The sequence below is a fragment of the Salmo salar genome, chromosome ssa17, assembly GCF_905237065.1.
Source record: "Salmo salar chromosome ssa17, Ssal_v3.1, whole genome shotgun sequence".
Classification (NCBI taxonomy): Eukaryota; Metazoa; Chordata; class Actinopteri; order Salmoniformes; family Salmonidae; genus Salmo; species Salmo salar.
This window is the reverse complement of record NC_059458.1, coordinates 34,507,321-34,530,639: the sequence shown is the minus strand read 5'-3', so window position 1 is coordinate 34,530,639 and position 23,319 is coordinate 34,507,321. Positions and strand designations below refer to the sequence as shown.

Genomic DNA, 23,319 nt, shown 5'->3' with positions numbered 1-23,319 from the left:
TAGTGCTGGGAACTACAAACCCCATCTATTCTCAACTCAGGAAGCAGAAGAAAGTTTCAAACGTCTTTTATTGACCTTAGCAAGATGCATATAAGAAAAATGATCAAAGCATTCTCTACAAAAATAAGATCAACTTGCTACAATCGATATCAACACAATCTCATGGGAGGAGAGGAAGAGTTCCACTATATTTCACACCAGTTCAACACATCCATGTAACAACCTTGTTCTGTTCCTCAGTCTAACACCGTCCACAACCCTTTGTTTTGAAATGCAGTAAAAACACAACCCCCCCATAAGGCCTGTCAAATGATCTTGTGACTTACAAGATAATCCGGTCAGTATTTCTGACCACAGTGGAGTTGTTAGACATTGAAGTTTCCCTTTTTTTCCCCCCACAGGAGTCTTCAGACCTCCCTAGGTGATGTCATAGAAAAGATGGTGGTCCTGAAGGAAAGGAGATGAGGAAGGAAGGGAAGCTGGTTGAGTCCATCACAAAATGTGGTTCTAGGAAAGACCCACTCTTCCATAAGAGAATACTATATCATTTAATATCAGATTCATTTACACAAAAACTGCTATTTAAAAAAAATCTTTAAATTCCTTTTTAAGTGAGAATCCATCCAAGTCAAACATGAAATGATATCAGAACTAAAAAGGTATACTGAGCCAGCTGCAGTGGAGATGGGCTAGAGACAGAGAGACGAGGGGGATAGTAGGTTTGACCAGGCAGTAGTCTGTTAGTAGGTAGCAGAGCATGAGCTGCTGTGAATAACAATATACAGAGGACACACACACACACACACTGCAGAGAGGGCTTGGTTTGTACATGGTCCAGTCAGTCATCAGAAGCAGTGGTTGGTTGGAGCGTCAGGCTCTCTGCAATCTGTCTGAAAAGACTCCCTATATTGTGCACTAAGTTTGACCAGAATCCGCATAGACCTCTAGTCCCGTGTGGCTCAGTTGGTAGAGCATGGTGTTTGCAACGCCAGGGTTGTGGGTCCGATTCCCACGGGGGACCAGTACGGAGGGAGAAAAAAAAAAAATGTATGAAATGTATGCATTCACTACTGTAAGTCGCTCTGGATAAGAGCGTCTGCTAAATGACTAAAATGTAAAATGTAGTCAAAAGTAGTAAACTACCCCATAGACCTCTGGTCAAAAGTAGTGCACTACCCCATAGACCTCTGGTCAAAAGTAGTGCACTACCCCATAGACCTCTCGTCAAAAGTAGTGCACTATATAGGGAATAGGGTGCCGTTTGATACACACAGGTTGTGTGTCAGTGTTCTCAGATGGTCTGGTATCCAGCATGGCTCCTCTTCCTGCCGATGAGGTAAGCGATGAGAACAATGAGAACCAGGCCGGCCAGAGCGGCTCCCACAACAATGGGAATCAACATGTTGTCCTGATCCAACTGGCACTCCTCCGCTAGAGGGAGGGAGAGGAGGGATGTGGAGGGAGAGAGAGGAGGGAGGGAGAGGAGGGATGTGGAGGGAGAGAGAGAGAGGAGAGAGGGATGTGGAGGGAGGGAGAGGAGGGATGTGGAGAGAGAGAGAGGAGAGAGGGATGTGGAGGGAGGGAGAGGAGGGATGTGGAGGGAGAGAGAGAGAGGAGAGAGGGATGTGGAGAGAGGGATGTGGAGGGAGGGAGAGGAGGGATGTGGAGGGAGAGAGAGAGAGGAGAGAGGGATGTGGAGAGAGGGATGTGGAGGGAGGGAGAGGAGGGATGTGGAGGGAGAGAGAGAGAGGAGAGAGGGATGTGGAGGGAGGGAGAGGAGGGATGTGGAGGGAGAGGAGAGAGGGATGTGGAGGGAGGGAGAGGAGGGATGTGGAGGGAGAGAGAGAGGAGAGAGGGATGTGGAGGGAGGGAGAGGAGGGATGTGGAGGGAGAGAGAGAGAGAGAGGAGAGAGGGATGTGGAGGGAGGGAGAGGAGGGATGTGGAGGGAGAGAGAGAGAGGAGAGGAGGGATGTGGAGGGAGGGAGAGGAGGGATGTGGAGGGAGAGAGAGGAGGGATGTGGAGGGAGAGAGAGGAGGGATGTGGAGGGAGAGAGGAGGGATGTGGAGGGAGAGAGAGGAGGGAGGGGAGAGATGTGGAGGGAGGGAGAGATGTGGAGGGAGAGAGAGAGAGGAGGGAGGGAGAGGAGGGATGTGGAGAGAGAGAGAGGAGGGAGGAAGAGGAGGGATGTGGAGGGAGAGACAGAGAGGAGGGAGGGAGAGGAGGGATGTGGAGGGAGAGAGAGAGAGGAGGGAGGGAGAGGAGGGATGTGGAGGGAGAGGAGAGAAGGATGTGGAGGGAGGGAGAGGAGGGATGTGGAGGGAGAGAGAGGAGGGATGTGGAGGGAGAGAGAGGAGGGATGTGGAGGGAGAGAGAGAAGGGATGTGGAGGGAGAGAGAGAGAGGGATGTAGGGAGAGAGAGAGAGGAGGGAGAGAGAGAGAGGAGGGAGAGGATGGATGTGGAGGGAGAGGAGAGAGGGATGTGGAGGGAGGGAGAGGAGGGATGTGGAGGGAGGGAGAGGAGGGATGTGGAGGGAGGGAGAGGAGGGATGTGGAGGGAGGGAGAGGAGGGATGTGGAGGGAGGGAGAGGAGGGATGTGGAGGGAGGGAGAGAGGAGGGATGTGGAGGGAGAGAGGAGGGATGTGGAGGGAGAGAGGAGGGATGTGGAGGGGGAGAGAGGAGGGATGTGGAGGGAGAGAGGAGGGATGTGGAGGGAGAGAGGAGGGATGTGGAGGGAGAGAGGAGGGATGTGGAGGGAGAGAGAGGAGGGAGGGGAGAGATGTGGAGGGAGAGGAGGGATGTGGAGGGAGGGAGAGGAGAGATGTGGAGGGAGAGAGAGAGGAGGGAGGGAGAGGAGGGATGTGGAGAGAGAGAGAGGAGGGAGGGAGAGGAGGGATGTGGAGGGAGAGAGAGAGGAGGGAGAGAGAGAGAGAGGAGGGAGAGAGAGGAGGGATGTGGAGGGAGAGGAGAGAGGGATGTGGAGGGAGGGATGTGGAGGGAGGGAGAGGAGGGATGTGGAGGGAGGGAGGAGAGATTTGGAGGGAGAGAGAGGAGGGAGAGAGAGGAGGGATGTGGAGGGAGGGAGATGTGGAGGGATGTGGAGGGAGGGAGAGGAGGGATGTGGAGGGAGAGAGAGGAGGGATGTGGAGGGAGAGAGAGAGAGGAGGGAGGGAGAGGAGAGAGAGAGAGAGAGGAGAGAGGGATGTGGAGGGAGGGAGAGGAGGGATGTGGAGAGAGGAGGGAGGGAGAGGAGAGAGGAGGGAGGGAGAGGAGAGATGTGGAGGGAGGGAGAGGAGAGATGTGGAGGGAGGGAGAGGAGAGATGTGGAGGGAGGGAGAGGAGGGATGTGGAGGGAGGGAGAGGAGGGAGGGAGAGAGAGGAGGGAGGGAGAGAGAGGAGGGAGGGAGAGAGAGGAGGGAGGGAGAGAGAGGAGGGAGGGAGAGGAGGGATGTGGAGGGAGGGAGAGGAGGGATGTGGAGGGAGAGAGAGGAGGGATGTGGAGGGAGAGAGAGGAGGGATGTGGAGGGAGAGAGAGGAGGGATGTGGAGGGAGGGATGTGAGGAGAGAGAGGAGGGATGTGGAGGGAGAGAGAGAGAGGAGGGAGGGAGAGGAGGGAGAGGAGAGATGTGGAGGGAGAGGAGAGAGGGATGTGGAGGGAGGAGAGAGGGATGTAGGAGAGAGAGAGAGGAGGGAGGGAGAGGAGGGATGTGGAGGGAGAGGAGAGAGGGATGTGGAGGGAGAGAGGAGGGATGTGGAAGGAGAGAGAGGAGGGAGGGAGAGAGGAGGGATGTGGAGGGAGAGAGAGGAGGGAGGGAGAGGAGAGATGTGGAGGGAGAGGAGGGATGTGGAGGGAGAGGAGGGATGTGGAGGGAGGGAGAGGAGGGATGTGGAGGGAGAGAGAGGAGGGATGTGGAGGGAGAGAGGAGGGATGTGGAGGGAGAGAGGAGGGATGTGGAGGGATGTGGAGGGAGAGAGGAGGGATGTGGAGGGAGGGAGGAGGGATGTGGAGGGAGGGAGGAGGGATGTGGAGGGAGGGAGAAACACAGAAAAAATAATGTCAAGGTCATTGATACAAATAGAGAACTTCTAATCAAGGACAACCATTGACAAAGGGTAGAGAGAGAGAGAGAGGAGAGCTGGATAGATCATATGAAAGGGTAGAGAGAGAGAGAGAAGCTGGATAGATCATATGAAAGGGTAGAGAGAGAGAGAGAGAGGAGAGATGGATAAATCATATGAAAGGGTAGAGAGAGAGGAGAGATGGATAGATCATATGAAAGGGTAGAGAGAGAGAGGAGAGCTGGATAGATCATATGAAAGGGTAGAGAGAGAGGAGAGCTGGATAGATCATATGAAAGGGTAGAGAGAGAGAGGAGAGCTGGATAGATCATATGAAAGGGTAGAGAGAGAGAGGAGAGCTGGATAGATCATATGAAAGGGTAGAGAGAGAGAGGAGAGCTGGATAGATCATATGAAAGGGTAGAGAGAGAGAGGAGAGCTGGATAGATCATATGAAAGGGTAGAGAGAGAGAGAGAGAGAGATGGATAAATCATATGAAAGGGTAGAGAGAGAGAGAGAGAGGAGAGATGGATAAATCATATGAAAGGGTAGAGAGAGAGAGAGGAGAGCTGGATAGATCATATGAAAGGGTAGAGAGAGAGAGGAGAGCTGGATAGATCATATGAAAGGGTAGAGAGAGAGGAGAGATGGATAGATCATATGAAAGGGTAGAGAGAGAGAGAGAGAGGAGAGATGGATAAATCATATGAAAGGGTAGAGAGAGAGAGGAGAGATGGATAGATCATATGAAAGGGTAGAGAGAGAGAGAGGAGAGATGGATAGATCATATGAAAGGGTAGAGAGAGAGAGAGGAGAGATGGATAGATCATATGAAAGGGTAGAGAGAGAGAGGAGCGCTGGATAGATCATATGAAAGGGTAGAGAGAGAGAGGAGAGCTGGATAGATCATATGAAAGGGTAGAGAGAGGAGAGATGGATAGATCATATGAAAGGGTAGAGAGAGAGGAGAGATGGATAGATCATATGAAAGGGTAGAGAGAGAGGAGAGATGGATAGATCATATGAAAGGGTAGAGAGAGAGAGGAGAGATGGATAGATCATATGAAAGGGTAGAGAGAGGAGAGATGGATAAATCATATGAAAGGGTAGAGAGAGAGAGGAGAGATGGATAAATCATATGAAAGGGTAGAGAGAGAGAGGAGAGATGGATAGATCATATGAAAGGGTAGAGAGAGAGGGGAGAGATGGATAGATCATATGAAAGGGTAGAGAGAGAGAGAGGGGAGAGATGGATAGATCATATGAAAGGGTAGAGAGAGAGAGGAGAGATGGATAGATCATATGAAAGGGTAGAGAGAGAGAACACTAGATTAGATCGTGTCCAGTACCTTGTGCGAACTGTCCTCTGGTGATGCCGAAGGGCTGGACCTGCAGCTGGAAGGTGTTGAGGGAGAAGTTCTGGTCTACAGCCAGAGTCTGTTCTGAAATACACATGTAGCTACGGCCCAGGGAGCCACGCAGGTAGTCCAGACTACTGTTACTGGTGTCGAACGGGGCTGGAGGGAGGGAGAGACAGGACGGAGGGAGGGAGAGAGAGGGGTAGTGTAGAGAGGTAGAGGTGAACAGAGATCCAGACATTGTTATGGAACAGTAAATCCTCAACAGAGAGAGAGAGGTGGTAAAGGTGAGGGGTAGTATATATAATCTCAGTCCTGTTTGGTCTATATGGACACTATTGATAACAGAGGAAACACTAACCTGTCATATCAGACCAAGCTGCTACCACAGACAGACCAGTCAGGTGGTACCTGTTAGACGTGCTGTTCTGGAAAGAGAAGAAAGAACATCAGTCACGGAGGAGAGGAGAGAGAACTGACAGACAGACAGACAGACAGACAGACAGACAGACAGACAGACAGACAGACAGACAGACAGACAGACAGACAGACAGACAGACAGACAGACAGACAGACAGGTAAACAGACCAACAGACAGGCAGACAGGTAAACAGACAGGGAGACAGACAGATAGGTAAACAGACAGACTGATAACCAGATAGGCAGGGAGGCAGACAGACAGACACAGACAAAAGTGTAAAAGACTGACAGACAGGTAAACAGTAGAGTGATGATGTCACCAGACTAAACAGGAAGCTGAGGTTCGTGGCACTGCCCTGCGTCAGCACCAGGGTGGCGCTGGTGGGGTCACATAATCCTGAGCTGGTCGTCTGATTGGGCAGCAGGTTTACTACTTCCTGGATAGTCTGTCAATGAGGAGGAGAGGGACAGGTTATTGTGTGTTACTGGGACAATGTGTGTGTGTATGTGTGTGTACATGAGTGTGTGGGTTACCTTATTCTGCGAGGCAGAGAAGTGGGAGATGTTGAGCTGCAGTGCCATGCGGGCCAGCAGACAGACGGTCCCGTTGCTATTGGAGACAGAGTAGCTGCCCTGGCTGGGGGTTCCAGGGGGGGTGGGGACGGGGGCGGGGGCTGCTGTGGTGGTGGAGGGGGGTGGAGGCGGGGCTGTGGTGAAGCTCTGGTCAGCAGTACACACACTCTCTGGGAAGAACAGTACAGACGGTTCAGACCAGCTATCACACAACACAACACGGGTCAATACCCTCATACGGTTCAGACCAGCTATCACACAACACAACACGGGTCAATACCCTCATACTGTTCAGACCAGCTATCACACAACACAACACGGGTCAATACCCTCATACTGTTCAGACCAGCTATCACACAACACAACACGGGTCAATACCCTCATACTGTTCAGACCAGCTATCACACAACACAACACGGGTCAATACCCTCATACTGTTCAGACCAGCTATCACACAACACAACACGGGTCAATAGCCTCATACTGTTCAGACCAGCTATCACACAACACGGGTCAATACCCTCATACTGTTCATTTAAACACCATAAGGTAAGTGGTCAAAGTCAAACATGTAAAGGAATAACCAAAGTGTTAATGGTCAGTGTACAGTTGTTAATGGTCAGTGTACAGTTGTTAATGGTCAGTGTACAGTTGTTAATGGTTGATGGTCAGTGTACAGTGGTTAATGGTCAGTGTACAGTTGTTAATGGTTGACGGTCAGTGTACAGTTGTTAATGGTCAGTGTACAGTTGTTAATGGTCAGTGTACAGTTGTTAATGGTTGGTGGCCAGTGTACAGTTGTTAATGGTCAGTGTACAGTTGTTAATGGTTAATGGTCAGTGTACAGTTGTTAATGGTCAGTGTACAGTTGTTAATGGTCAGTGTACAGTTGTTAATGGTCAGTGTACAGTTGTTAATGGTCAGTGTACAGTTGTTAATGGTTGATGGTCAGTGTACAGTTGTTAATGGCCAGTGTACAGTTGTTAATGGTCAGTGTACAGTTGTTAATGGTTGATGGTCAGTGTACAGTTGTTAATGGCCAGTGTACAGTTGTTAATGGTTAATGGTCAGTGTACAGTTGTTAATGGTTGATGGTCAGTGTACAGTTGTTAATGGTCAGTGTACAGTTGTTAATGGTCAGTGTACAGTTGTTAATGGTCAGTGTACAGTTGTTGATGGTCAGTGTACAGTTGTTAATGGTCAGTGTACAGTTGTTAATGGTTGATGGTCAGTGTACAGTTGTTAATGGTCAGTGTACAGTTGTTAATGGTCAGTGTACAGTTGTTAATGGTCAGTGTACAGTTGTTAATGGTTGATGGTCAGTGTACAGTTGTTAATGGTCAGTGTACAGTTGTTAATGGTCAGTGTACAGTTGTTAATGGTTGATGGTCAGTGTACAGTTGTTAATGGTCAGTGTACAGTTGTTAATGGTTGATGGTCAGTGTACAGTTGTTAATGGTCAGTGTACAGTTGTTAATGGTCAGTGTACAGTTGTTAATGGTTAATGGTCAGTGTACAGTTGTTAATGGTTGATGGTCAGTGTACAGTTGTTAATGGTCAGTGTACAGTTGTTAATGGTCAGTGTACAGTTGTTAATGGTCAGTGTACAGTTGTTAATGGTTAATGGTCAGTGTACAGTTGTTAATGGTTGATGGTCAGTGTACAGTTGTTAATGGTCAGTGTACAGTTGTTAATGGTCAGTGTACAGTTGTTAATGGTTGATGGTCAGTGTACAGTTGTTAATGGTTGATGGTCAGTGTACAGTTGTTAATGGTCAGTGTACAGTTGTTAATGGTCAGTGTACAGTTGTTAATGGTCAGTGTACAGTTGTTAATGGTCAGTGTACAGTTGTTAATGGTCAGTGTACAGTTGTTAATGGCCAGTGTACAGTTGTTAATGGTCAGTGTACAGTTGTTAATGGTTGATGGTCAGTGATGGACAATAAGGCTGCATCCCAAATTATCCCTGGTCCAAAGTAGTGCACTATTTAGGGAAAAGGGTGGGATTGGGGGCTGTACCGTTGGGGCTCAGATCGTCTCCTGTCATGAAGGCCTCCATGGTGACGTTAGAGAAGGTGACGGTGGCTCCTCCCACAATGACAGGTGAGGCACTGATACATCTGTAGGTGGTGTTGACCCTAGCAACCATCCCTACAGAGGTCGTCTCCACAGTTACCACATCTGTAGAAAAACAGACAAGACACATTGGTCAGAAATCAAATAATAATCCATTCCGTGTGTGTGTATGCGCAAAGCGTGCCTCCGTGTGTTAATGTGTGTGTGTGTGTGTTTGTGTATGAGCAAAGCGTGCCTCCGTGTGTTAATGTGTGTGTGTGAAGCGTGCCTCCGTGTGTTAGTATGTGTGTGTAGCGTGCCTCCGTGTGTTAGTATGTGTGTGTAGCGTGCCTCCGTGTGTTAGTATGTGTGTGTGTGCGTGTCTCTTTCTCACCGGTGCTGTTGGCCTCTGGGAAGTTGGAGACATCACTGAGGTTATACTGCAGGGTGAGGTTAGCAACGCTGTACAGACTGTCATTGGATGAGAAGCCGAGGCCCAGGGCGTGGCCATCCCCGAACAACGCCACGAGCCAGGGGGAGCGGCCGTCACCCCCACACGAGCTGGCCACACCCACCACCGCCGACCCTGGGAGGGGCACCATCACCGTACGCTGGAGAGAAGAAGAAGTTTGTACATTTAAAACATGTTCAGGATAGTATCGTTTGCCCAAACTCATGCACACAGTTGTCTTGGGAAGAGAGACTTATGTTCAGGACATTATCAAAAGTACAATCTGTTTCTCTAAGCCGGAGAGGATTGTGGGGGATGTGGTTTTACCGTGCCGTTGGCGGTGTCATAGGTGATGGAGAAGGAGGCGGAGAGTTCAGCTTTTATACAGGTGGAGTTTCCCTCTGTCACCTCCAGAGTGACCTGAGACTGGACTACTGTCACACAACCTGGGAGGAGATATCATCATTACCACTATAACCATGACTGACTGGACTACTGTCACACAACCTGGGAGGAGATATCATCATTACCACTATAACCATGACTGACTGGACTACTGTCACACAACCTGGGAGGAGATATCATCATTACCACTATAACCATGACTGACTGGACTACTGTCACACAACCTGGGAGGAGATATCATCATTACCACTATAACCATGACTGACTGGACTACGGTCACACAAACTGAGTAGTATTATCAGTCAGTACAGTATGAAGACAGGCAGAAACTGCTTCTCCAATAGAAATCCATGATCAGGCTTATAAAGTGATATCAAGCTCATGTGCAGAAACACGTTATCTGTTCTAACGGTGGTCTCGTGCCAAACTGCACGTGTGCATGCCGTCAAATCAAAGACCCTCCTTTCACATTAAGTTGTTTTTCAGGAAAATTTTAAGTTTTTCACTCTCATGAGGTTGGAGTGTTGTGGATTATTCCCAGTTCACTACAAAACTCACTATCATAGTGGCAAAGTGTTTCTCCAAAATGGCCGCCTAGTCACCTGACCGCTCACCTGACGCATCAGATGGTCCCCAGCTGACCAGCATACACACACACACACACACTACACCAGACATTGTTTGGTAGCCATCAGAGAACTCTCCAGTATGCCTTCTTGACTAAGCGAGTTATCTGTGTCCTGTGCTATATTAAGGACATACTGTTAATAGATTGTAGAACCCATGTTGTATGATAATGCTAACTAGTAGCCTTTAGCATATGGTTTGCTAGGGCCCATTCAGGTATGTATTGACCTAAGGACCACATGTTGTGGTTCACATTATGCTACTTATGGTCCTTTATGTTTAATATATACATACATATATACACACACACACACACACACACACACACACACACACACACACACACACACACAATGATGTTTTATAGCCTATCGAAGGCCCTAGGGCCCATTATATTATATTAGGGCTCCCGAGTGGCGCAGCGGTCTAAGACACTACATCTCAGTGAAAGAGGTGTCACTACAGTCCCTGGTTTGAATCCAGGCTGAATCACATCTGGCTGTGATTGGGAGTCCCATAGGGCGGTGCACAATTGGCCCAGCGTCGTCTGGGTTTGGCTGTCATTGAAAATAAGAATTTGTTCTTATTAACTGACTTGCCTAGTTAAATAAATAAACATTTAAAAATATTGGGTTAACTGTAGCCTACTAACCTCTGTCTATTACCTTAGGACAATCGTGTACTTTGATCAGTTCACAGTATGTTAAGGTTTTATCTTTTATAATGCTAATTCTGGACCGGATGCTGGAGTGAGTAGTCGTGCTGTGCTTCGCTCCGCGGGTAATATTACATTACAACGGAACGATTTGAGTAGCTAGCTAGCTAGCTAGCTACATAGTTGTCTTTGCTGTCTTTGTATCAAGGATAAAGGTGTAGCTTTGAGAAACTAACAAGGTTAGCTAGCCAGCTGTATTCGTTCGCAGCGACGCAGCGAAAACGGCGTCAACACCACAACACCACAGCTAGCTAGCCAACTTTACCAACTAGCAGTACTGTAGAAACTAAATACATTACAACGGAACCTTTTGATTAGTGTAATGTTAGCTAGCTACATAGTTGTCTTTGTATCAAAGATAAAGGTAAACGCAGCCATTGCTAGCTAGCCAACTCTACCAGCACTGTATCATTTATAGTCAATAAGATTTTTGCAACGTAAGCTTAACTTTCTGAACTTTCGAGACGTGTAGTCCACTTGTGTAGCTAGCAGGACTGACTTTGTGTTAGCTAGCCAACATTTAATTACTTCTGCGTTATGAAAGGAACTAGACACGGACACGAATGATTCATTGGTAGTTTGTTGTAACCAAGTATTGGTGCTAACCATGTGTTATTGGATGCTAGCATGCTAGTTCGCTACGGCGTCATAGGAAACGGTGCACTGGGTGGGTTTCACGGAAGAATACTATACCAAGTTATCTAGCTGAACAAACTAAGTTTGAGCCTATTCCTGGGAACATTGAACCACTGAAGTTTACATCAATTATCATTTCTAAAGTGGAAGTTGGAAAAGTTATATTTGACTGTTTCAGTGAATGGTTAGTGAGGGAGGCCCTGCTCTCTCGCTTCCCCAATTGTTTAGTTAATTTTCATTCCAATCTCCTTTGCATTAGCGTAGCCTCTCCTGTAGCCTGTCAACTATGTGTCTGTCTATCCCTGTTCTCTCCTCTCTGCACAGGCCACACAAACGCTTCACACCGCGTGGCCGCTGCCACTCTAACGTGGTGGTCCCAGCGCGCACTACCCACGTGGAGTTCCAGGTCTCCGGCAGCCTCTGGAACTGCCGGTCTGCGGCCAACAAGGCAGAGTTAATCTCAGCCTATGCTACCCTCCAGTCCCTCGACTTCTTGGCGCTGACGGAAACATGGATTACCACAGAAAACACTGCTACTCCTACAGCTCTCTCCTCGTCTAACCACGTGTTCTCGCATACCCCGAGAGCATCTGGTCAGCGGGGTGGTGGCACTGGAATCCTCATCTCTCCCAAGTGGACATTCTCTCTTTCTCCCCTGACCCATCTGTCTATCTTCTCCTTTGAATTCCATGCAGTCACAGTCACTAGCCCATTCAAGCTTAATATCCTTATCATTTATCACCCTCCAGGTTCCCTTGGAGAGTTCATCAATGAGCTTGATGCCTTGATAAGTTCCTTTCCTGAGGATGGCTCACCACTCACAGTTCTGGGTGACTTTAACCTCCCTACGTCTACCTTTGACTCATTTCTCTCTGCCTCCTTCTTTCCACTCCTCTCCTCTTTTGACCTCACCCTCTCACCGTCCCCCCCTACTCACAAGGCAGGCAATACGCTTGACCTCATCTTTACTAGATGTTGTTCTTCTACTAATCTCACTGCAACTCCCCTCCAAGTCTCCGACCACTACCTTGTATCCTTTTCTCTCTCGCTCTCCTCCAACACCACTCACTCTGCCCCTACTCAGATGGTATTGCGCCGCCGTCGCTCTCGCTCTCTCTCTCTCTCTCTCTCTCGCTACCCTCTCCTCTTCCATCCTATCATCTCTTCCTTCTGCTCAAACCTTCTCCAACCAATCTCCTGATTCTGCCTCCTCAATCCTCCTCTCCTCCCTTTCTGCATCCTTTGACTCTCTATGTCCCCTATCCTCCCGGACGGCTCGGTTCTCCCCTCCTGCTCCGTGGCTTGACGACAGATTGCGAGCTCACAGAACAGGGCTCCGGGCAGCCGAGCGGAAATGGAGGAAAACTAGCCTCCCTGCGCACCTGGCATCTTTTCACTCCATCCTCTCTACATTTTCTTCCTCTGTTTCTGCTGCTAAAGCCACTTTCTACCACTCTAAATTCCAAGCATCTGCCTCTAACCCTAGGAAGCTCTTTGCCACCTTCTCCTCCCTCCTGAATCCTCCTCCCTCTCTGCGGATGACTTCATCAACCATTTTGAAAAGAAGGTTGACGACATCTGATCCTCGTTTGTTAAGTCAAATGACACCGCTGGTCCTGCTCACATTGCCCTACCCTATGCTTTGACCCCTTTCTCCCCTCTCTCTCCAGATGAAATCTTGCGACTTGTGACGGCCGGCCGCCCACCAACCTGCCCGCTTGACCCTATCCCCTCCTCTCTTCTCCAGACCATTTCCGGAGACCTTCTCCCTTACCTCACCTCGCTCATCAACTCATCCTTGACCGCTGGCTACGTCCCTTCCGTCTTCAAGAGAGCGAGAGTTGCACCCCTTCTCAAACAACCTACACTCGATCCCTCCGATGTCAACAACTACAGACCAGTATCCCTTCTTTCTTTTCTCTCCAAAACTCTTGAGCGTGCCGTCCTTGGCCAGCTCTCTTGCCATCTCTCTCAGAATGACCTTCTTGATCCAAATCAGTCAGGTTTCAAGACTGGTCATTCAACTGAGACTGCTCTTCTCTGTGTCACGGAGGCTCTCCGCACTGCTAAAGCTAACTCTCTCTCCTCTGCTGTCATCCTTCTAGACCTATCTGCTGCCTTTGATACTGTGAACCATCAGATCCTCCTCTCCACCTTCTCCGTGTTGGGCATCGCCGGCGCGGCTCACTCTTGCATTGCGTCCTACCTGACAGGTCGCTCCTACCAGGTGGCGTGGCGAGAATCCGTCTCCGCAGCACGTGCTCTCACCACTGGTGTCCCCCAGGGCTCAGTTCTAGGCCCTCTCCTATTCTCGCTATACACCAAGTCATTTGGCTCTGTCATATCCTCACATGGTCTCTCCTATCATTGCTACGCTGACGACACACAATTCATCTTCTCCATTCCCCCTTCTGATAACCAGGTGGCGAATCGCATCTCTGCATGTCTGGCAGACATATCAGTGTGGATGACGGATCACCACCTCAAGCTGAACCTCGGCAAGACGGAGCTGCTCTTCCTCCCGGGGAAGGACTGCCCGTTCCATGATCTCGCCATCACGGTTGACAACTCCATTGTGTCCTCCTCCCAGAGTGCTAAGAGACTTGGCGTGACCCTGGACAACACCCTGTCGTTCTCCGCTAACATCAAGGCGGTGACCCGATCCTGTAGGTACATGCTCTACAACATTCGCAGAGTACGACCCTGCCTCACACAGGAAGCGGCGCAGGTCCTAATCCAGGCACTTGTCATCTCCTGTCTGGATTACTGCAACTCGCTGTTGGCGGGGCTCCCTGCCTGTGCCATTAAACCCCTACAACTCATCCAGAACGCCGCAACCTTCCCAAGTTCCCTCACGTCACCCCGCTCCTCCGCACACTCCACTGGCTTCCAGTTGAAGCTCGCATCTGCTACAAGACCATGGTGCTTGCCTATGGAGCTGTGAGGGGAATGGCACCTCCGTACCTTCAGGCTCTGATCAGTCCCTACACCCAAAGAAGGGCACTGCGTTCATCCACCTCTGGCCTGCTCGCCTCCCTACCTCTGCGGAAGCACAGTTCCCGCTCAGCCCAGTCAAAACTGTTCGCTGCTCTGGCACCCCAATGGTGGAACAAGCTCTATCACGACGCCAGGACAGCGGAGTCAATCACCACCTTCCGGAGACACCTGAAACCCCACCTCTTTAAGGAATACCTTGGATAGGATAAAGTAATCCTTCTAACCCCCCCCCCCCCCAAAAAAAAGATATAGATGTACTATTGTAAAGTGGTTGTTCCACTAGATATCATAAGGTGAATGCACCAATTTGTAAGTCGCTCTGGATAAGAGCGTCTGCTAAATGACGTAAATGTAATTGTTCCATTGATTATTTAAACCTTAATACTTGTTTCCATCAGTTACAGAAACCATACATACATATTACATCCTATAACTTCACTGTTCTCTGATTGACCTGGTTGAATAGAAATGGATCCAAGTGGTTGAAGAGAAGTTTTGAATCAGTCACTCTGTCAGGAGCCCCTGGGTGGCCATCACCATTCACTAGAACCAGCCAAACTAGAAACTCTTACATGGAGTAATAACATGTTCAACTACTTCAGACATCGCCTCCAATCTAGGTTGTGACTCAAGATTTAGAGAAAACCAACTACTAAGGAAGAATTCTTCACTTCTCTTATTGACTTCTCAAACCCCAAACCTCGGCCTGGTCTGTTTCGCAAGCATTCCTGTGTGATGCGCTTCGTAAGCAGTCTTGGTTTAGAAATTCTGTGGTGCTAGTCTCATCTCACAGCTGCTGTACAGTCATGGTTTTGAGAATGACACAAATATTAATTTTCACAAAGTCTGCTACCTCAGTTTGTATGATGGCAATTTGCATATACTTCAGAATGTTATGAAGAGTGCAATTAATTGCAAAGTCCCTCTTTGCCATGCAAATTAACTGAATCCCCCAAAAAATGTCCACTGCATTTCAGCCTTGCCACAAAAGGACCAGCTGACATCATGTCAGTGATTCTCTCATTAACGCAGGTGTGAGTGTTGACGAAGTCAAGGCTGGAGATCACTCCGTCATGCTGATTAAGTTTGAATAACAGACTGGAAGCTTCAAAAGGAGGATGGTGCTTGGAATCATTGTTCTTCCTCTGTCAACCATGGTTACCTGCAAGGAAACACGTGACGTCATCATTGCTTTGCACAAAAAGGGCTTCACAGGCAAGGATATTGCTGCCAGTAAGATTGCACCTAAATCAACCATTTATCGCATTATCAAGAACTTCAAGGAGAGTGGTTCAATTGTTGTGAAGAAGGCTTCAGGGCACCCAAAAAAAGTCCAGCAAGCGCCAGGACTGTCTCCTAAAGTTGATTCAGCTGCGGGATCGGGGCACCACCAGTACACAGCTTGCTCAGGAATGGCAGCAGGCAGGTGTGAGTGCATCTGCACTCACAGTGAGGTGAAGACTTTTGTAGGATGGCCTGGTGTCAAGAAAGGCAGCAAAGAAGCCACTTCTCTCCAGGAAAAACATCAGGGACAGACTGATATTCTGCAAAAGGTACAGGGATTGGACTGCTGAGGACTGGGGTAAAGTCATTTTCTCTGATGAATCCCCTTTCCGATTGTTTGGGGCATCCGGAAAAAAGCTTGTCCTGTGTCATTCCAACAGTAAAGCATCCTGAGACCATTCATGTGTGGGGTTGCTTCTCAGCCAAGGGAGTGGGCTCACTCACAATTTTGCCTAAGAACACAGCCATAAATAAAGAATTGTACCAACACATCCTCCGAGATCAACTTCTCCCAACCATCCAGGAACAGTTTGGTGACGAACAATGCTTTTTCCAACATGATGGAGCACCTTGCATAAGGCAAAAGTGATAACTAAGTGGCTCGGGGAACAAAACATAGATATTTTGGGTCCATGGCCAGGAAACTCTCCAGACCTTAATCCCATTGAGAACTTGTGGTCAATCCTCAAGAGGCGGGTGGACAAACAAAACCCCCCAAATTCTGACAAACTCCAGGCATCGATTATGCAAGAATGGGCTGCCATCAGTCAGGATGTGGCCCAGAAGTTAATTAACAGCATGCCAGGGCGGATTGCAGAGGTCTTGAAAAAGACTCTTTGCATCAACTTCATGTAATTGTCAATAAAAGCCTTTGACACTTATGAAATGCTTGTAATTATACTTCAGTATTCCATAGTAACATCTGACAAAAATATCTAAAGACACAATAGCAGCAAACTTTGTGGAAATTAATATTTGTGTCATTCTCAAAACTTTTGGCCACGACTGTACAACCTGAGCAACAACATCAAGCAAACTCCATCCAGTGCAGGGAAACATCAGTACTAAGCAATGACCAGCAGAGGGTAGTAGAGGGCTAGAGTTGAGACAGGGACTCAGGTCACATATCAATCTAGAGTTGAGACAGAGACAGGGACTCAGGTCACATATCAATCTAGAGTTGAGAGAGAGACAGGGACTCAGGTCACATATCAATCTAGAGTTGAGACAGGGACTCAGGTCACATATCAATCTAGAGTTGAGACAGAGACTCAGGTCACATATCAATCTAGAGTTGAGACAGAGACTCAGGTCACATATCAATCTAGAGTTGAGACAGGGACTCAGGTCACATTTCAATCTAGATAGACAGATAAGTGATTTCACAGCCTGAACACAAGTCTAGAACATAATCCAGAACCCTCAGGTCTACAGCTGAGAAGCATCACCACCTGTCCGTACGACCAAATTAAGTTCTAGCAGTTCAGTTCCAAGCATGAGAGGAGTTCTAGAATGTTTCCCGTGATGATGTAAGGACAGTACAGATGTAAAACTGGCAGGTCCCTCCCTCCTCCTTCGCATGTACCATTACCAAACCATTTATTACCAACCCTCTAGTCTGGCACACACAGCCTACTACAGACTATTAATACCATGTACCATTACCAAACCATTTATTACCAACCCTCTAGTCCTGCACACACAGCCTACGACAGACTATTAATACCATGTACCATTACCAAACCATTTATTACCAACCCTCTAGTCCTGCACACACAGCCTACGACAGACTATTAATACCATGTACCATTACCAAACCATTTATTACCAACCCTCTAGTCCTGCACACACAGCCTACGACAGACTATTAATACCATGTACCATTACCAAACCATTTATTACCAATCCTCTAGTCTGGCACACACAGCCTACTACAGACTAATACCTGCTATGTGTTCCAAATGGCACACCCTATATAGTGCACTATTCAGACTCATTTACAGCTGCTGGCTACCACAACAGACAGAGGTCGAGGGGTTAAATATGTGTCTACCAACATACTCTTTAAAGGTCAGGTTATTAGTGTGTGGCTAAGGAGTACCTGACCAGAGGGCGTGCCTCAATAGTCTAGACTGGCTTCCTATCTCTCCTCAGAGGATCAATTCATCCAAATCAGCACTAGTGTTCAGACAGAATGAATGTCAGATGAACTAAGAGTGAATTCTAAATGACATCCTATTCCCTATATAGTGAACTACTTTTGACCAGGACTATTTTTGAGCAGCCCTATAGGCCCTGGTTAAAGGTAGTGCACTATCCCCTATAGCCCCTGGTCAAAAGTAGTGCACTATTTCCTATAGCCTCTGGTCAAAAGTAGTGCACTATTTCCTATAGCCCCTGGTCAAAGGTAGTGCACTATTTCCTATAGCCCCTGGTCAAAGGTAGTGCACTATTTCCTATAGCCCCTGGTCAAAGGTAGTGCACTATCCCCTATAGCCCCTGGTCAAAAGTAGTGCACTATCCCCTATAGGCCCTGGTCAAAAGTAGTGCACTACATTAGGAATAGGGTGCCACTTGAGACACAGCCTGTCTAAGATGAGGTCATCAGCATCCAGAGCAGGGAGCCTGACGAGGCCTGATGCTGGCTCTGGTTTCATTAATTACTGGAATTGATTTGGCCAAATGCATCTGCTCTCTGTTCAGTGCGCTTTCTGCTTAAGCAGTGATCTCTGGTCAGTTTGGCAGCTGGGCGAGTGTGAGGGAGAGGGAGATGCCTGGTGTGCTTCACGGTTTACCGGATCTTTTTTCTGCAGTTTTCTTGAAGATCACTCCGCGACCCACACGACGCAGCGCTGTGGTTCAGCAGCAGATGATGCGCTGTCAGCCAATGACTTGTTGTTCCCACTCACCGCTGTCATTAAATGGAGTCAAGCTAGCCACAGCAAGTTCTGACTCAACTCAATTGTCATTAAACGCAAATACAGCGATGAGTTTCTCTCTCTTTCATACAAACTTATAACGAGGAGCGCCCACAATGTGTTTTGTGTGTGGAAGTACTTTGTAATGAGTCTCGCATAAGGAACAAATTAATAAAACGACATATCCTGACCAAACATCCACAGCATGATGGTAAACCCAGGGAGTTCTTTCAGAACAGGGCAGAATGCTTCAGGAAACAGCGCTTCGACAGTGGAAAAGTAAGTCAACTAGCAAGGCATTGTTGTCATTTTATAACAGGTGATGAGAAGCAGAAATAAGGGAGTACTAACGAACTCTCATGGTAGTAGATGTGAGTTTCTCTTTCAAACAATCCCCTGGCCTTGTACACAGCTAATAGCAAACATTCACCAAAGCAAGTTAGCTACTGATAGTGCAACACTAAGTAACAGTAAAGATGAAGATAAAATGATCAGGCCTACTGTACATCTCACTGTAGAAATGATCAGGCCTACTGTACATCTCACTGTAGAAATGATCAGGCCTACTGTACATCTCACTGTAGAAATGATCAGGCCTACTGTACATCTATCTCACTGTAGAAATGATCAGGCCTACTGTACATCTATCTCACTGTAGAAATGATCAGGCCTACTGTACATCTATCTCACTGTAGAAATGATCAGGCCTACTGTACATCTATCTCACTGTAGAAATGATCAGGCCTACTGTACATCTATCTCACTGTAGAAATGATCAGGCCTACTGTACATCTCACTGTAGAAATGATCAGGCCTACTGTACATCTCACTGTAGAAATGATCAGGCCTACTGTACATCTATCTCACTGTAGAAATGATCAGGCCTACTGTACATCTCACTGTAGACATTATTGTTGAAAACTAGTCCAGGTTGGAACTGTTAAAATAAAAATCATAATTTTTATTCTTAACTGGAATAACTGGAATAAACTGATTGATCACATCACACAGATATAGACCAGAAAAGGAGTGTGTGTGTGTGTGTGTGTGTGTGTGTGTGTGTGTGTGTGTGTGTGTGTGTGTGTGTGTGTGTGTGTGATGACTCAGGGAGTTTTACTCCAGGGGTTGAACATGACCCTGCCTGCCTCACATCCTCCCTAAAACACACACACACACACACAACTGAAAAAAAAGAGCAACCACACTATAATACTGTTTCCACAGCAGTAGAGAGAAAACATGTGACTCAACACTGTAATCACAGGTTAACTACCACACACACACCTTAGCATCCTGATTCCCTTTCTTATGTAGGCCTGGATCTTATCAACATTAAATACTAAATAAAGGCAAATGTTTCAAATGTCAATGAACCTGTGACCTGGTCCATGAACAGCAGCACAGCACACAAACTGTGACCTGGTCCATGAACAGCAGCACAGCACACAAACTGTGACCTGGTCCATGAACAGCAGCACAGCACACAAACTGTGACCTGGTCCATGAACAGCAGCACAGCGCACAAACTGTGACCTGGTCCATGAACAGCAGCACAGCACACAAACTGTGACCTGGTCCATGAACAGCAGCACAGCACACAAACTGTGACCTGGTCCATGAACAGCAGCACAGCACACAAACTGTGACCTGGTCCATGAACAGCAGCACAGCGCACAAACTGTCCACAAAACAGTAGAAACAAACCTACATTAGGCCTATAGCTTATAGTCGGTTGACAGTGACAGTGTTGTGACAACACATCTGTGTGTTCGTGTGTGTGTGTGTGTGTGTGTCACTCAGTCTGAGCGGCCACCGGCCAGCTAATGGTCGGTCATAGAGGAGCCAGTGTTTCAACACACAAAGCACCTCTACAGTCACGTGAAGCGTTCCCGGAACAATGGGTTGACAGAGAGACAGACGCGTTGTTGATTTTAGGAAAACAAACTGCCCGTTTGTCTGTTCCCATTTGATTCACTTGACCTTCTACTGTCTGTCACACAACATGTCCTGGACATCGTGACGAAATCAACATGTGTACAAATACGACAGAGAGAAAAAAATAACACGTTACACTGAAACGTCCATAAATAAAAACGTATATCCAAATACATAATAAAAGAATATGCTTTATGTCATAGGCTCCTAAAGAATTATCTATTTATTTCCAACTTCCTTACGCCGAATTAACAGTCACCATACTACACGATAATATAACACTAGCGGAGATTATGACGTCGTTTCATGTCCCCCTCCGTCTCAGTAACGGTCCTCGATCGACCACCACTATAATAAACACTTACCAAGAATCGCAAAGCAGGCGATCCCGACAACGAATGGACATGTTCGAGTCATGTTTCAAGTCCAGAGTTCAGTTTAATGGATAGCACACACCGCTTGTCCAACGCAGCTGTCCAGGCAGTGCAATAACAACCCCGAAAAGTAAAGATCTACCTTCCTTTTCTTGTTAGTCCCCTTTATTTGGCGGTTATTTAATCTTTTTTCATATTCGTGGTCCTGTTTTCCGAGCAGGTTGCTGAAGTCTGACAGTATCGCTCCCTTTCATGTCCTTCATACGAGGAGGGAACGTCCAGTCACGTGAACCCAGCTTTAGAAGCACCCAGCACCGTCACGTGAGGAGGCCAGCAACACCCTCTTATTACAGCTCCCCTCCCAGACACAACTCAGTACTATGCTACTACTGGCAAACCCTGCTCAAATCAGAATCAGATTTCTACTGTAAAATACTGTATCATAGAATGGGTTATTTCATTCTGGATATTTAAAAACAACAGCTATTTATAGGCCACGGGGAGGCCCGAGCAACCCTCAAAAAGGAAAAACATATTTACATAGCAGATAAACAAGTACTAATGATCTAGTAGATTTATGTGTTTTATGTTGGTTAACTATGTATACTGCTGTCTTGGCTCACTTGGAAAAGATGTCAATGTGACCTGTCTGGTTAAATAAAGGATGGTAGCCAATGTTTTATAACTTGTCTGTGATCTATGTGGAGAGATATATAAAGTCTATTGTCTTATGTTAAAGAGGAAAGGCAGACAGCAGTAGTCAGTGTCTTATAGTAAAGAGGAATGGCAGACAGCAGTAGCCAGTGTCTTATAGCAAAGAGGAACAGCAGACAGCAGTAGTCAGTATCTTATAGTAAAGAGGAACAGCAGACAGCAGTAGTCAGTATCTTATAGTAAAGAGAAAAGGCAGACAGCAGTAGCCAGTATCTTATAGTAAAGAGGAAAGGCAGACAGCAGTAGCCAGTGTCTTATAGTAAAGAGGAAAGGCAGACAGCAGTAGTCAGTGTCTTATAGTAAAGAGGAAAGGCAGACAGCAGTAGCCAGTATCTTATAGTAAAGAGGAAAGGCAGACAGCAGTAGCCAGTGTCTTATAGTAAAGAGGAAAGGCAGACAGCAGTAGCCAGTGTCTTATAGTAAAGAGGAAAGGCAGACAGCAGTAGTCAGTGTCTTATAGTACAGAGGAAAGGCAGACAGCAGTAGTCAGTATCTTATAGTAAAGAGAAAAGGCAGACAGCAGTAGTCAGTGTCTTATAGTAAAGAGGAAAGGCAGACAGCAGTAGCCAGTATCTTATAGTAAAGAGGAAAGGCAGACAGCAGTAGCCAGTGTCTTATAGTAAAGAGGAAAGGCAGACAGCAGTAGTCAGTGTCTTATAGTAAAGAGGAAAGGCAGACAGCAGTAGTCAGTGTCTTATAGTAAAGAGGAAAGGCAGACAGCAGTAGTCAGTGTCTTATAGTAAAGAGGAAAGGCAGACAGCAGTAGTCAGTATCTTATAGTAAAGAGGAAAGGCAGACAGCAGTAGTCAGTGTCTTATAGTAAAGAGGAAAGGCAGACAGCAGTAGTCAGTATCTTATAGTAAAGAGGAACAGCAGACAGCAGTAGTCAGTATCTTATAGTAAAGAGGAAAGGCAGACAGCAGTAGCCAGTATCTTATAGTAAAGAGGAACAGCAGACAGCAGTAGTCAGTATCTTATAGTAAAGAGGAAAGGCAGACAGCAGTAGCCAGTATCTTATAGTAAAGAGGAACAGCAGACAGCAGTAGTCAGTATCTTATAGTAAAGAGGAAAGGCAGACAGCAGTAGCCAGTATCTTATAGTAAAGAGGAAAGGCAGACAGCAGTAGCCAGTGTCTTATAGTAAAGAGGAAAGGCAGACAGCAGTAGTCAGTGTCTTATAGTAAAGAGGAAAGGCAGACAGCAGTAGTCAGTGTCTTATAGTAAAGAGGAAAGGCAGACAGCAGTAGCCAGTATCTTATAGTAAAGAGGAAAGGCAGACAGCAGTAGCCAGTGTCTTATAGTAAAGAGGAAAGGCAGACAGCAGTAGCCAGTGTCTTATAGTAAAGAGGAACAGCAGACAGCAGTAGTCAGTATCTTATAGTAAAGAGGAAAGGCAGACAGCAGTAGTCAGTGTCTTATAGTAAAGAGGAACAGCAGACAGCAGTAGTCAGTATCTTATAGTAAAGAGGAAAGGCAGACAGCAGTAGTCAGTATCTTATAGTAAAGAGGAAAGGCAGACAGCAGTAGTCAGTATCTTATAGTAAAGACGAAAGGCAGACAGCAGTAGCCAGTGTCTTATAGTAAAGAGGAACAGCAGACAGCAGTAGTCAGTATCTTATAGTAAAGAGGAAAGGCAGACAGCAGTAGTCAGTATCTTATAGTAAAGAGAAAAGGCAGACAGCAGTAGTCAGTATCTTATAGTAAAGAGGAAAGGCAGACAGCAGTAGTCAGTATCTTATAGTAAAGAGGAAAGGCAGACAGCAGTAGTCAGTATCTTATAGTAAAGAGGAAAGGCAGAC

The 23,319-nt window shown here is 47.1% G+C and overlaps 1 protein-coding gene across 1 annotated transcript; it reads right to left on the bottom strand.

Annotated features, from left to right (window-relative positions):
- Positions 1–50: 50 nt before the first annotated feature.
- LOC106592791 (lysosome-associated membrane glycoprotein 1) lies at positions 51–21,100 on the bottom strand. The gene is made up of 9 exons (XM_045699566.1): positions 20,799–21,100; positions 9,244–9,362; positions 8,860–9,076; positions 8,430–8,591; positions 6,373–6,581; positions 6,159–6,284; positions 5,780–5,846; positions 5,410–5,577; positions 51–1,431 (listed from the first exon to the last, which is right to left on the bottom strand). Exons 1-9 carry the CDS (start codon positions 20,848–20,850, stop codon positions 1,292–1,294), a joined length of 1,260 nt encoding a protein of 419 aa, XP_045555522.1. The 5' UTR covers positions 20,851–21,100; the 3' UTR covers positions 51–1,291.
- Between the last annotated feature and the right edge of the window lie 2,219 nt (positions 21,101–23,319).

Excerpts from the sequence above, each read along its gene's own strand:
- LOC106592791 (XM_045699566.1), bottom strand. The coding sequence starts at position 20,850 with ATGACTCGAACATGTCCATTCGTTGTCGGGATCGCCTGCTTTGCGATT. Across the intron at positions 5,847-6,158 it reads TCAGCTTCCTGTTTAGTCTG|AACAGCACGTCTAACAGGTA; the intron begins GTGACATCATCA and ends TTCTCTTTCCAG. Across the intron at positions 1,432-5,409 it reads CAGAGGACAGTTCGCACAAG|CGGAGGAGTGCCAGTTGGAT; the intron begins GTACTGGACACG and ends CCCTCCCTCTAG.